The sequence below is a fragment of the Anastrepha obliqua genome, chromosome 2 (assembly GCF_027943255.1).
Source record: "Anastrepha obliqua isolate idAnaObli1 chromosome 2, idAnaObli1_1.0, whole genome shotgun sequence".
Taxonomy (NCBI): Eukaryota; Metazoa; Arthropoda; class Insecta; order Diptera; family Tephritidae; genus Anastrepha; species Anastrepha obliqua.
In genome coordinates, this window is record NC_072893.1 from 26,462,515 (window position 1) to 26,477,709 (window position 15,195).

The following is a 15,195-nucleotide window of genomic DNA, read 5'->3' on the forward strand; positions in this document are numbered from 1 at the left end:
GGTACTGATTGGGACGACACCGTATCTGCGGTCACATTAGACCGCTGGCAGACATTTATGCAGAACTATGGGGAAATTGACAATATCCGCATACCTCGTTGGGTGCACTATTCACCAGCAGACGACGCCGAAATCCATGGGTTCTGCGACGCTTCGGAAAAGGCATATGCGGCTGCTGTCTACTTGCGTGTGAAGAAACGGGATCAAGTATACCTCAACCTACTCCTCGCGAAAACCAGAGTGGCACCTGTTAAGACGATATCCCTTCCACGTTTGGAATTATGTGGTGCCGTCCTATTAGCGGATATCATAGAAATGGTTACGGAAAATCTCAACCTAGCACACCTGGATGTTCATCTGTGGACAGATTCGACAATCGTCCTCGCATGGATTCGAAAACCGCCCTGCTCGTGGTCAACCTTTGTGGCACATCGGGTAACCAAAATAGTGGAAAAGGTAGGCAACAATAACTGGCGTCATGTGGACTCGGCATCAAATCCAGCAGATTTAGCAAGCAGAGGACTTCCGGCCAAGGAACTGGTTCATAATTCTTTGTGGTGGCAGGGTCCTTCTTACCTACAAGAAGACAAATCACGATGGCCGACATCAGAATATGATTATCAAACAACGATGGAAGAGAAAAAGGTAAAGGTATGTTCAGCAGCAACAATCAATTTCAGCGATATTCTTGACCGTTTTTCAAATTTACCAAGGGCTTTGAGAGTTTTATCATATATTATGAGATTCTCTCAAAGAACCCACCCTAATACAAAGATTTCATTTCAAGCAAAGTCTTGCTTAATTTCACCTGAGGAAATTAAAGCAACGACAAAACGCTTAATAATAAACAGTCAAAAGCAATATTACGGTGGAGAATACGCGAAATTGAAGCAGAAGAAAACAGTTGACACAAAAAGTGAGCTATTGCCCCTTAATCCATTCCTCGACAAAGATGACATCATGAGGGCAGGCGGTCGTCTGGCCGCTTCCCTTAACTTATCATATAACGAACGTCATCCTATTATCCTCCCATACAATAGCAGGTTATCTCGCCTTATAACAAAATTCATCCACGAAATATCACTGCATGGGGAAAATCAGCTGATGTTGCGTTTAATTCGAACGCAGTACTGGATTCCGCGAGTCAAAAATATGATCCGATCCATCATTCATAATTGCAAGATCTGCACGATCTATAAAAAACGATCGCAAACCCAACTCATGGGAATCCTTCCTCAGGTACGCACCACCTATTCGCGTGCCTTCACTAATACAGGTGTAGACTTCGCAGGTCCATTTGACATCAAAAGCTTCCGCGGCAGAGGATGTCGCATTTCCAAAGGCTACGTTTGTCTATTTATCTGTTTCGCCACCAAAGCTATCCATTTAGAGGCCACCAATGACCTAAGTACCCCATCCTTTCTAGCAGCCTTCTCGAGATTCGTTGCTAGACGAGGATGTCCAAAAAATGTTTACTCCGACAATGGTACCAACTTTGTAGGAGCTTCTCGATCTTTACGATCAGAATTTAAAGCGTTTATTGCGGATGCACGCAATAACACGCTTTCAAAACATGCCCACCAGGCATTAACATGGCACTTCATACCTGCAGCAGCCCCTCATATGGGCGGACTGTGGGAAGCAGGTGTGAAAAGCTTCAAAGCCCACTTTAAAAAGACAGCCTCTGGCCTTAAATACACTTTCGAGAAGTTTAATACCCTCTTATGCCGAATTGAGTCCTGTCTCAATTCGCGACCCTTAAGTCCCTCTTCAAATGAGCCATCCGATCTAGAGCCTCTCACACCTGGTCACTTTCTGGTTGGCGGACATCTCTTAGCTCCGCCAGAAATAGAAACCAGCGAGAATCCTGCCTCAATTGTGAATCGGTGGCAGAAATTGAAAGCCCTCCATCAAACCTTCTGCAAGCGATGGAAAAGGGAATTCCTCATCGAATTGCAAAAACGCACGAAGTGGAAACACCAAAAACCTAATATCAAGGTAGGGGACCTTGTCGTAATTAAAGAGGACAACCTACCACCAAACGAGTGGAGAATGGGACGAGTAGTAAAATTACATCCTGGACCCGACAATCAGGTACGCGTCGTGGACATCACGACACAAAGGGGACAGGTGACTAGACCATTAGTCAAATTGGTCCTACTTCCACCTTACCCAGATGAAACGGAAAAATCCACACCTACAACCTCAACGTAATATCTTCCAACGCCTCTCTAGTAGAAACAAATTTCACTTTGCGATTCACCCTTTATTAGAAGGTGATCGACAACCATTGCAATTGTAATTCCCTACCTGAAGTTGGTTGTAGAAAATTAAAGTTGCTATGAAATGGACAAAAAATAGGTATTCTTAGTTTCATTTACAGTTCCTTTAGTTTCAAATAATATATTTTTATTTATAAAATTTACATTTTCACTACTCATCCACGCCGATATACATGACATAACTTACAATAACAAATCTTCAACACATACGTGATGCAGTTTTAGTATACAGAACTTTCTTCCCCTTGCTTACTTTGTAAGCAAAAACTAACATGGAATAATTTCTATAATTCTTCAATAAAGCGCGTAAGTTAGCTCTAATTACTACGTACAATACAAATTCGTTTAAAGTAATTTTATTCTAATAATAGTTGTACGAAGAATTCACGAATCGTGTGCATTACATATCACAAAGTAAGCAAGAACCAACATGGGTTAATTTTCTATAATATTTCTTCAATAGTAACTGAATGCTCAAATTTCGCATCTTTTCGTTGATTATCACAAACGCGGAATGTGTTGTAGTTAAATTATTTATTTAAAAATATCTGAAAAAGCTCAATATCATGAAATTGAAAGCGTATTCTCGACGTAGATTTTATAGAAAGAGTTTACTTACCACTCATCAGCTTTGCTTTGCCCAACATTCGTCCCACAAATTCGAACAGGCTTCTCTAGGTCAATTAAAGCTTGGATGACTCAAACATCTAAAAAGGCAGATTTTTACTTTTACAGTCACATTCACGTATTAACATATTTACCTCTTAGCAGCGGCAACGAGGTGATTAAAGATATCCTTCCAGCTGGCGGCATCCCAGATAGCTTCAACATGGGATGGTCGTAGTCACATCAGCTTTTCTGTGCTTCAGCAAACTGCGCCTTGGCAGCATTCAAGTTGTGCACATATGTTGATGATGCTTCTGATGGTGCAATTCCATGATTTTACGGCAGATAATTGTTTCCAAATTGATATTGATAATTCTTGCTAAACTGAACATATACGCATATATATATATTTTTTAAAGGATTTAATTCCTTTTAGACTTTTCAACCACAAATGTTCAATATTAATATCTACACTACTAGTACAAAAGTAAAAAATTCACACTTTATAATAAACTCACCTTTAATATAAAATAAAAATTTAATTAAAATATTATACCATATTTCGCCCTCGCTCCATGATGATCCAAATGCGAGCTCCATACGTAAATTCCGTGGTTGCCGTGGTCCAAGGATTACTTGTGGGTGGCCCATCCACTAAATTGCCGTCACTGGTAACGCACACTTGCGGACCTTTGACGCACTTTTTATACAGCCTTTATTCACACGCAAAACCGGAATGCCAACAAACTACCACTTAACACTTGTGTAATTAATCTAAAGCCCGACCTGAAAATTTTTTTTTTTGCGTGCTAATAAATCCACGTACATAAAATTACATATCTTTGCAGCATTTCAGACGGCACCAGCAGCCTCCGATGTCTCATTTATACCGAACGTTGGCTGACACCTCCGTCCTGAAATAATCATTGCTTATCGCAAGGGGGCCGGCATGTTTAGGCCGCACCCTAATATTAAATATAAATTTTTAGCCACCCTAATGGTAACTGCGCCTACCGTTCCGACTGTTGCTAACCACCGTTTCCAGTCGCTGCAACGAGAAGGCCGTTAACCCTGGCATTTCCCCGCCGAACAGTTAAAACGTTTACCGTGTTAAACGTTGTTCGGCGAGGTTACTTTCTTTCTAATTTTTAACTAAAACTTTCACTTGGATTGTACAATCAGGAGCCACCAGACGTGTCAGCCAACAAAGTAAGTAATATGTTGCAAATTATAAATTACACTAATAATCATATCTAACACAACAATACATATATGTACAATAATACGTATCGCATATATGTATATTTCTATGCGCATCTATGCATATATCTATGTATATATATATTACTGAAATAAACTAAAAGAATATACACTGACACGCTGTGTTTTCTATTTTTTATATAAAATATTTCATCGGAGCGACCGTGGAGGCCCACATATAAAACCGCCCATTGCGTCGCATCCGAGCGAATATACAATCCGAAAGTCATAATGCAAAAAAAAGCAAAACGAAAAAACAGGAGAACATATGATACTTTTTGTTTTCCGTCATCAATTTTTACACAAGCAAAATTGGTTTTAGCTAAATGCCTTAAAATGTATTTTTGAAAATTATTTCCGTGACAAGCATTACAAAGCATTTTTACTCTCTTCGTAGAAAAAACGCGAAGGTTGAGAAGTTGCTGACGGCACAAAAATGATATTAGCGACAGAATGCAAGGTGAAGTCCAAAATAAACAAGACTGAGCAAAAAATAGAAACGACAGTAGCTTCGTTCTGATAACTTCAAGTTTATTTATTCAAAATAATCCCCTCTGGCCTCGATACACTGTTTTGGGCGATCTAAAAGCTTTTCGAAAGAATGTTTCAGGTCATTGACCGGAATCTGAAATGTCCTTCAGGATGTCGGTACAAGCCTTTTGGATGACCTCTACGGACACAAAACGTTTGCCTTTCATGACCAAATGCAATTTACCGAATAGTTAGAAGTCACAAGGAGCCACATCAGGCGAATACGGTGAGTGATTGATGGTTAAAATGCGATTTCTAGTCAAAAAATCGGTCGCAAGAGTGGATCGATGAGATGATGCATTGGCATGCAATAAGCGCCAGCTTCCTCATTCGCGGTATTCAGGGCGGCTTCGACGAATGCGAGGCAACAAACACTTCAAAACGCACAGATAGAAAATTGCATTGACGGATTGGCCCATTGGCAGGAACTCCTTGTGGACAATTCCCTTGGAATCGTAAAAACAAATGAGTATCAACTCGATTTTTGACTTCTCCAAACGCGATTTTTTGGGTGGTGGCTAGTCTGGGGCCTTGCATTCGGCACTTTGAAGCTTAGTTGCAGGTTCATGTTGGAAGCACCACGTTTCATCACCAGTTACAATGTTGTGAAGGAAGTTCTCGTCTTTTCTTGATTCTTTAATGAGGCTTTTCGAATGTTGAATTCTGAGCAATTTTTGGCCTTCAGTTATCTTGTGCGGAATGAAACGTGCACAGACCTTTCGTAAGCACAAATGATCATCTAAAATGCGAAAAATCGATGTTATGGAGATATTCAATTCTGATCCCATGAATTTCAACGATGGTTTCTGTTCATTTTTGATAAATTTAGGAACAATTTCGTTGGAGTTTTCGGTGATTACTGATTTTGGGCGACCCGTTCATTGTCATTTATGTCCTCACAACCATCTCTGAAACGTGTAAAGCACTCATGAACTCTGGCACGAAATAGACAATCATCGCCATACACTTTTTGCATCAATTCAAATGCTTCGGTAAACGATTTACCGATTTTAAAACAAAATTTGGTTTAGCTCTTTGCTCGAAGCTCATTTTTGTACCGATCACACAAACATACTGACACCTTAGACGCAATAATTTCGCTTCCACTGTACTGAATGTCACTAAGCTTTCACTGAAAGTCAGCTGGGGATGTAACTTCCACCGCACTAATTCATTAAAAAGATGGCGTCGTCAAAAACATTTTTAAGATGCAAGTCGTGCTTATTTTGGACTTCACCATGTATTAACAGAATTTTAATATTTAATACATTTCTTTTTAAATGACAATAAATTCGATTATGTTACATACAAAATAACAAATTTTTCAATTTTTGCCGGCAGTCACAGCTTCGCACTGACGGCAAGCGCTTAAGAGGAAAACACTTTCCTATAATTTCTAATTAAATTATATTGTATTTCTAATTTAATTCAACTTACCTAACCAGACGTTATTTATAAATACCCGTATATGTAAATTAGACTATTATTTTAGGGAGCGTATTTTGTATTAATCAGGTCAGCTCGTTTATCATCCATCATCCTTCAGGCCATACAATACTTTCAATAAAATCCAAAAATTCTCGCACTCTGATATAAACACCCGGTAAATTTTCTCCACACACTAAGCCAAATGAAACTACACCCACCACTCTGTAGTTATTGTAGGCTTTATCTTTAATTATCTGCAGTGGCCCACCAGAGTCGCCCCAACAGGCATCTTTCCCTGGCGCCAGAGCACACAGCTGTGTCTCATCAATCCCATGACGTAAGCGACGATCAATGTAATATTTTAATGTTGCGTTGCATTCTGGCAGCGGTATCAGATTCAGTTTGGCCGCCATTAAGTGTTTTGATAGACCTACGTAGGAAAAAAGTTAAAATGCATTCGCTTAATAATAAAATTTCATATGCGTACTGTTACTTTCGGTGCGTCCCCAACCAGTCACAATTGTTTCCGTATTTTCGGGCAAATCAGTTGGATCAGTATGCAGGCATGTTGGATAAACCTTAACACTAAAATCGGCATCTCTGGCCAATTCAATTAATCCAATGTCGAAGTAATGAGAAAAACTCGAATAGTTCTGTGGCACGTAGGTTGCCTATTATGAAATTGAAGAAAATGAAACAAATCATGTGAGAAAAATAGTTTGTTTGACTACATGCAAGGGGGCGCAAAATTGATCATCCAATTTTGTTTTTGTATAACACTTTTTAATAACGAGGATGTGGCAAAAAAATGGTGCGGAACCGCTAGTTGGATTCTGGAAGAATCACAACTTAAACCAAACAACCAACACTTTTTAATAGCGCAGACACTCCAAATTTAGCGAAGTCCTCAACCATCTGTGCGCTCCTTCTGGCAGAAAAATGTGAAACACAGATGGCGCTTCAAGCAGTAAGACGACGTTGCTCCTAAGCAACGACAGGTGGGCATTCGCACTATTTAGGACTGGTAGCGGCAGGCTATCTAAGGGGCTTTGGTTGAGTTCATCAAAAACATGCTAATGAGCAGATTTGTGATCGCAACCTTAGAGGCCACGAAGATCAGGAAAAGAGTCAGTGGAGGAACACCTCAAGGCGGTGTGATGTCTCCTCTCCTCTGAGTACTGGCAATAAACTTCTTGCTAAAGAGCCTAGAAGAGAGAGGGCAACACGTCGTAGCTTATGCGGATGATGTTGCAATGGTTGTAAGAGGGAAATTTCCCAATACACTTTGTGAAATCATGCAAGATTTACTAAACATGGTTGAGAACTGGTCAAGATCAAATGGGCTAAGCGTCAACCCCAACAAAACTGAACTGATCTTATTTACCAGGAAACATAGAATTCCAAGAATAACTCCTCCGACTCTAGATGGAACGGCTTTGTCATTTAGTGATGAGGCCCGCTCCTTAGGTCTAATACTAAACAGAAAGTTAACATGGAAATCAAGTGTCGAAGGTAGAGTAAAAAGAGCAACAATAGCACTCTACTCTTGTAAGCCACAAATAGGACTAAGTTGGGGTCTTTCCCCATCTATCGTATATTGGCTATACACAGCTATTGTAAGACCAATCCTAACATACAGTATACAATAATGGGGCCGGTTTTAGATAAGTTATATACATATAAAAAACCATGGTACATGTACAAAGAATGGCCAGTCTTTGCATCTGCGGGAGACTGAGGGCCACACCCACAGGGGCACTACACATTATGCTTAACCTATTACCAATAGAGCATTTCGGCAAGCAAACAGCTGCCAAGGCTGCTCTCAGATTAAGCGAAATCGGTATACTCAGAATAAAGCAGAGAGGACACTCTTGAATTTTAGAAAAATTCCCCTGCATTCCTGGTACAACGGATTTCTGTAAGACCAAGGATATCAATTTAGATAAATCCTTCGTCACAGCATTTCCTTCCAAATAGGAATGGAATAATGGGATTATTGGTAGAGAAAATGATATAAACATCTGTACAGATGGTTCAACACTATATAACAGAGTAGGTGGAGGGGTTTACTCCGATAAACTCGGAGTTCGCCAATCATTTCGTCTACCTGATCATTGCAGTGTTTTGCAGGCGGAAGTCACTGCCATAAAAGAGGGACTTACTGTAATAAAAACGAGAGTATTATCCACAAATGAAGTATTCATATACTCAGACAGTCCAGCGACAATAAAAGTGCTTGGATCTAAAACACACTCGTCAAAAACAGTCATAGAATTTTTTAAACTTGTAAAGGACATATCAAAATACTGCAAAATACACCTTATTTGGGTGCCAGGACACAGGAATATATGTAGCAGGGAACTGCAAGGCAGGTAAACTTGCTCGAATCGGTACAACGCTTGACCTCCAAGCGGATAAGACGCTGATACCTATGCCCACTTGTAAAATACTTATAGAAAGGGAAACCATCAATATGGTAAGTTGGCAAAACGTCTACACATGCGAACTAAGCAGACAGACATGGCCGAAGTGGAACAGCGGTCGATCGAAAATCTTGTTTAGATTTAACAGAGAAACTATAAGAAAAATGATAGGGGTATTAACTAGTCACTGTCTGATAGGCAGCCACGCTAGAAGGTTAGGACTCCCGTACTTCGATTTCTGTAGAAGCTGTCTAAATTCAGAAGAAGAGGAAACAGTCAGGCACGTTTTATGTGAGTGTGAAAACTTAGCGACAAGGAGGTTTCGCACTCTTGACATGGAATTTTTTAATTGATGTTGCGGACATTATGTTCGCATCGCCGTCAGGGATCTCATCAACGCGGCCAACAAAGTGTATTACGCCCACCTTAACTTGTTCAAGTCCCAAATTTTGTCTAAAGCTACTAAGTTCACTATGTACAAGACACTTATCGACCAATCCTAACATATGGTTGTGAGGTATGGACTCTTAAGGTTGATGACTGCGCGCCGATTGCTAGCATGGAAAGAAAAATTTTAAGAAAGATCTTTGGTCCAATAAGAATGGATGATGGTACCTATCCAATTGAACTCGGAACTGAACGATCTAACTCAGAACGAGACAGCTGTGCGTTTTGTTAAAGCGCAGCACATAAGATGGCTAGGTCATGTGATCCGTATGCCTGTTGACTGTACCGTGAAGAAAGCCTTGACAGGAAAGCTAATGGGCGTGAAGTCCAAAGGCAGACCGAGGAACCGTTGGATAGACGCAGTGGAACACGATCTTAAGAAGCTGGGAATACGTAACTACGGAGCAACAGCTCAAGATAGACCGCTTTGGAGGAGCATTTTGGAGGAAGCTTTGACGTACCCCGCGTTCTAACGCTATGAAAGAAGAAGAAGCGGACATAGCGCATCTAAAACTAACGAAACTTTGCTCGTTTATTAAAGCTACCGGATGGTTTGAAAAGGAACCCACAGGGTGAGGATAAGTTCCTGTTCCCAGTTTCCAATGGATCTATGAATAGTCTAAGTGTGTCATTGTTTCATTGCGACAGCCACCCCACTTACCTACCTACCAACCTAACTAGCGGAAAAGCTAATCATCTACCCTGTCAGAAATCAAATAGATTAACGAAACCAACGCAAGACATCTTATCGAGGCCCAATGCTCCCGAGAGGAATGAACAAAGAAAAAAAATAACACTTAATACAAAAAAAAATTATTATAAATTATGATAATCTTTATTTTGAGTTTTACGCGCGCTCCATTTTTTGTCTATTTGTTTACTGTAGTTGCCTCGTTCACAATGCATTAAAATTGCAAAAATTATAAATCTTCCGATAGGGTGATTAATTTTGCGCCACCTTCTGTATATGGATATGTATTCGTATTACTCACTTTGATATCTATCTCCAGTCGGCCTTGCCATTGCTCTGTATCATTGAAGTCAGTAACACCCAAAATAACTTTTATAGGTTTCATGCCCTTCGGTATTATGCAATGCGCCGCAGTAAGAACGAAACGTTTATCAATCAACGTCCCACCACAAGCCATATCTTCGACGTCATAAACAATTTTCGCCATATGCGGATATTCTGCGAAGGCCACAGCCTCGCCTCCAAGTATATGATTTATTGAGCTTGGCATCAGAAGCTCTTCAATTTTGCTGCATGCTGAAATTTTTAAAATTTTTTTAAATTTTATAATTACTTCCACTATAATGATTTTCACGCTATACCCACCACGATCAGCCGGGCGAACTAAATTGAGTATACGTGACTTCATGTTGCTGCAAAGCAAATTGTAATAAAAGATATATATTTTTTAATTTTATGCTAAGAAATATCTTTTCTTTAATGCAAAGAAAACAAACCCTGGCAGTGGTGCTGTGGTAGTAATATCCGACGGCTTTGCTGTAGTGGTACTGGTTACTGCACTGTTCCTAAAAATAATATTTTTTATATTTTTTTTAGCAGAGTACATGGAAACCAAAGCTGCTGGAGGAAAAGCTCATCACTCATTTAGTTCATAAATACTTACGGACAACAAATAATCTCCTCAAATTCAGTAAAACCACAATGGCCAACATCGTTACTGGTGAGACCCATTGCGTTCATAGAAGCGGGTAGTTGCGGACAATTTCGGATGACAGCACAATTTCCCTTATAGTGTGCCGTTTTACATACGTCAGTTTCTAAAATACAAAAACAAATGGAATTTAAGTGCGTTCTGCCCAACAGAAAAAAAATGTGCCATTGTGAATTTTTTTTTTTTTTCATCAAAATATCCAACTTCTTTTCAGAATCCGAAGAAAATTTTCAGTTATGTAGTTTATAACCCGGTAGCTTTTAGTATAATAAAGTGAACGCTTGAAGTGGCTCAAAAATACCGTTAGTATTTGGCTTAGAAAAAACGCAACAAAAAACGTATTTCGTTCAGTGCGGGCTTCTTCTTCTTCTAGACTGCCGCGATAACCGCTTACGCGAGTTTGGCCGAGTTTAACAAAGCGCGCCAGTCGATTCTTTCTCGTACTAACCGACGCCAGTTGGAAACACCAAGTGAAGCCAAGTTCTTCTCCACCTGATCTTTCCAACACAGAGAAGGACTTCATCTGGTAGCAACAGCTGGTAACGCATCAAATACTTCCAGAGTCCAAGCGTTTCTTTCTATTCGGTCGACATAATCCTGCCAACGTTGACGCTTGATCTTTATTCATTCCTATTATCCTATGCTCCGAGCCATGAAAACATAAAGGGTGATTTTTTAGCTATTACTTTTGAAGTGAAAACTTCTTTAGAATCGTTGGGAGTGATTTGAGAAAAAGTGAAACGAAAAAAGCGGCACTCTTGGCTACGAATATTACATATACACGTAGCGACGAACTAAATAACTTTTAGGCCAGCGCCGACAGCATGGCGCGATAGCCGAGCGGCTAGCAATGTGAGCTTCCGATCCAAAATGCTTGGTTCGAATCACAAGAAAAAATTTTTTTTTATACAGTTATTTTATTTTATTTTATGATATGTTTATGAGGAGCTTTTTTTCATGGCAGAAATACACTCGGTGTTTTGCCATTGCCTACTGACGGGTGAGCGCTATTAGAAAAATAGTTTTCCTTAATTTTGATGTTTTCACTGAGATTCAAACTGACGTTCTCTCTGTGAATTCTGAATAGTAGTCACGCACCAACCCATTCGGCAACGGCGTTTGTTTAATTTTACTGATGCAAAAATGAGGAAAAATATATGAATAAAGTTTGCTTACTGTTTACACATTTTCCAAAGGTGACGGAGAACCAAAAAAAAAAAAGTCGATTTTCAAACAAATACGAGTGCATATGTGTAATTGTGTTAGAGTTTCGGTCACGCCCCAGCAAAACCTGCGTGCATATGTGTTTGTATAATAACATTCAAAAAAATGTAATTGTGTTAGAGTTTCGGTCACGCAGGTTTTGCTGGGGACGCTCATAATAGCAACCGCGTGTGTATTTTTATATTCGTAAATATTTTCATTTTTAAATATTTACCGCAATTATGCCGAAAAATAATGCAGAAAAGTGTTGTGAATATCGACAGAAAAAAAATCAATAAATAGCATCACGGAATTCATTCACGAAAATTTAATAAAGTATCGCGGATACTTAGAAAAGATTACAATAAAGTTCCAATGATTTTAAGTGGCGATTTTAACGTAAATTTTGCATTGGACACAGCGGTTCCTTTAATTGACGTTCTCAATACAACATTCAATTTAAAAATGTGTAACAATCGCACTGAATCAACAACACGATCAAAAACAACCATTGACGCGGTATTTCAAAGACATGTTGACAACATCGAAACCAAAGCATTTGTATCATATTTTAGCTATCATAAGCCACTCGTATCATTTGTTGAAATTGACAACATTGAGGATGAATAATAATAAAATGAAGAAAATAAAATATGAACTTTATAGCAATATTTTAATGAACCTATAATTATCCCGCCCCTAATGCTGCTTTCGTCTTATTCTCTCTCAGTTTGTTTTACGGAAGGTTTCACTTCTATCGCGTCTAACCATTAGACTGGTATTTTTTTTTCTTATGATCCATCGACGTTCTTGCAGCATGCTTTTGAAGTTGCCGCCACTGCTGATAGAGACCATCTAACTTTGGTATACAGTACTTTAGTTCCTGCGTCGGAATTCGGGCTTTCTCCCAATACATCATCACTTCCCGCAAAGCTAGTGAAGCACTGCCTCGTATTGTTAACTTACACACCCGTAAATTGAAAAAAAAACTTGTAACGTTTGTTTTACAGATGGAAGTTTGTTTCCAAAAATTTCATTTGAATAATACCCGAGCAGATAAACTTTTTCTCGTAATAGAGGTCGCGACATTGTACTACCGAATGTCTTCATTTCAAATGTTGTACGCAACTAATGATTTTTTTAAAAAACTTTAATACAAAACTTTTTTAGCCATAAAAATTTGAATTGCCGTTGTTATTTCAGAAACGAAATGCTCGCCTACTTTATTTGATACTAGTACTAGTTTTTGATATTGATATTATCCAAGACACCATTTGTACGTTAGTCAAAATGCGAACCCAATTTTTTATGCGCGGAAATCTGTTTGAAGAAATCTATTTTCATTTCGAATTTCAAAATGTGATCAGTTGATAAGTTATCTCACATATTTTAACTTCCGTTTTGTTTTTTTGTAATTCAGAAATTGAAGAAAAATGGAAAATTTTTGACAGAGTTGTCAAAAAGCAAGGGTCGAACGACTTGGTAGATTCTGCATTGAATATATATTTTTTTAAGCGTAATAGTTTGAATTATCATTGTAATGTGATAAACTAAATGCTCGGCTACTTTACTTACTACTAGTACTTATACTACGAATTTTCGGGTTTTTTGAAACTTTGAAGGCCCGGGGGCACACTTTCCACTTACCAGATTTACTTCAAACTTTTTTTCCACCATTTTTATATATAAAGGAACCAATCTCGGGGATAGCACCAATAAAAAATAATCTTGCAAAATAACTGTCACCCTAATGTACATACAGGGTCCGTCACTCGAAGTGTAACCAATTAAATAGGCCATAAATTTAGTTTGAAAAATTACTTTTATTCAATTCAAAGTAAAAAATGTGTGAAAATAATGCAAAACTTAGAATCAATTTACTTTTGCTCGATATGACCACCTTTTGCCTTAACTATGGTCTTGAGACGCTCCGGAAACGAATCGAAAGCTACCCGAATGTGACTTGCAGGCATTTCGGCCCACTCGCGGACAATGGCTTTTTCAGCGCCTCGAGACTGGTGAATTCTTTAGTTCAGACCTTAACAATCACATTATTTTTTTTGTTGGCGATGCTTTTCATTTTCGTCCAGATAACGAATGCTTCAAGTTGTATTATTGCAGAAAATGCACAAAGGCAATTACTTAGTTGCCAACCCAATAGTTTAAGATAGTGTGGATGTGAAATAAGTGATAAACTATTTTTTTTTTTTTTTTTAAATTTTGACAAAGGCCACTTTCATAATTATGAGCACATTTTTATGTAAATAAGATTTCTTGAATATGTTCTTGAAATACAGCATAGTTGGTTCACATCCATAGACCAATTCCTAAAACAATCTTGATACAGGCAACCTAAAGGCCAGTGGTAGCACACGAACATTTAGTCACATTTCGCTCTTGGGTGTAGCTCAAATATAGCTGCAAAGCGATGCGCGAATTATGCTGTCGTTTTTTTTTTAATCCTAAATTTAATTTAAAACACACAACTTTTCACAATTTGGAAATTTGCTGCCCATGTTTTTCTTTTTGTTTTTGCATTCATCTAACCACACTTTACACTTTTTGTTATGCATTTTGTTTGTTTTCATTTCATTCGCCTTTCCCAAGTGACGTGGCAGCCTAAGTTTACCTCACAATTGTTTTTGCACCATAGCCATCAAGCAAACCTTGTAAAGCTATCATCCTTGAATAGAAGCGCACTGCTCTTCTGATTCTCGGCCGCGTCCTAAGACTTGCAAAATGAAACCTTAAGCCAATCAAGAGGAAGAGTTGTGATGATGCTTCACTTTGCTTGATTTCTCACAAAAGCCAAAAGCCTATTTTTTTACAGTAGGTTTAGGGACCTCAAGCACTTTGTAATATTTCAAAAACGTAAAGCAGATGCACACGAAGCTCACAAAATTTCACTCGAAAGCACTAAAGTTATCTTAGTCGCACAAATAAATGTAAAATTTTGCGGCGCTGTGTTATTTACTCACCTTCTAATTGAGCTGCTCCTCCGAGTGCCAAGCAAGCAAATAAAATAATCACCAACATCATATTAATCAGGCTATTTGAAAGGTTTGGAAGCTAAAATGTCCTTATGGTTTGCTTACAATTTCACGTATGTATATATGTATTTGTGTATTTAAACCTGTGTGCACTTTTTTGCAGCTTAAAGCCGGCACTTCTATGCATTCATCCCGGAAAATTTCAACTGAACTCTGTTTTTGCTTCAAGCAAGATTCTCATATAAATTTTGTATTTATTTGTTGATAAAAATATTTAATCGATTTTAAATTCTACATTGACAAAGTTACGCATAATTTTTCATTCAATTGAATTCGTAAA

At 38.5% G+C, this 15,195-nt stretch overlaps 1 protein-coding gene and 1 long non-coding RNA gene across 2 annotated transcripts; both read right to left on the reverse strand.

Moving 5' to 3' along the window:
• Nucleotides 1–2,371: 2,371 nt before the first annotated feature.
• LOC129236963 (uncharacterized) lies at nt 2,372–3,681 on the reverse strand. The gene is made up of 4 exons (XR_008581730.1): nt 3,407–3,681; nt 3,044–3,272; nt 2,902–2,989; nt 2,372–2,830 (listed from the first exon to the last, which is right to left on the reverse strand). It is a non-coding gene; the product is annotated as an uncharacterized LOC129236963 (long non-coding RNA).
• Nucleotides 3,682–6,052: 2,371 nt separating this feature from the next.
• On the reverse strand, nt 6,053–15,193 carry LOC129238065 (serine protease persephone-like). The gene is made up of 7 exons (XM_054873105.1): nt 14,844–15,193; nt 10,615–10,768; nt 10,448–10,516; nt 10,317–10,363; nt 9,973–10,247; nt 6,595–6,778; nt 6,053–6,537 (listed from the first exon to the last, which is right to left on the reverse strand). Exons 1-7 carry the CDS (start codon nt 14,902–14,904, stop codon nt 6,215–6,217), a joined length of 1,113 nt encoding a protein of 370 aa, XP_054729080.1. The 5' UTR covers nt 14,905–15,193; the 3' UTR covers nt 6,053–6,214.
• Nucleotides 15,194–15,195: the final 2 nt, after the last annotated feature.

Coding starts and splice junctions, on each gene's coding strand:
- LOC129238065 (XM_054873105.1), bottom strand. CDS start 14,904: ATGATGTTGGTGATTATTTTATTTGCTTGCTTGGCACTCGGAGGAGCA. Junction 10,769..14,843: donor AGGAGCAGCTCAATTAGAAG/GTGAGTAAATAA, acceptor TTTGTATTTTAG/AAACTGACGTATGTAAAACG. Junction 6,779..9,972: donor GACTGGAGATAGATATCAAA/GTGAGTAATACG, acceptor ATTTCATAATAG/GCAACCTACGTGCCACAGAA.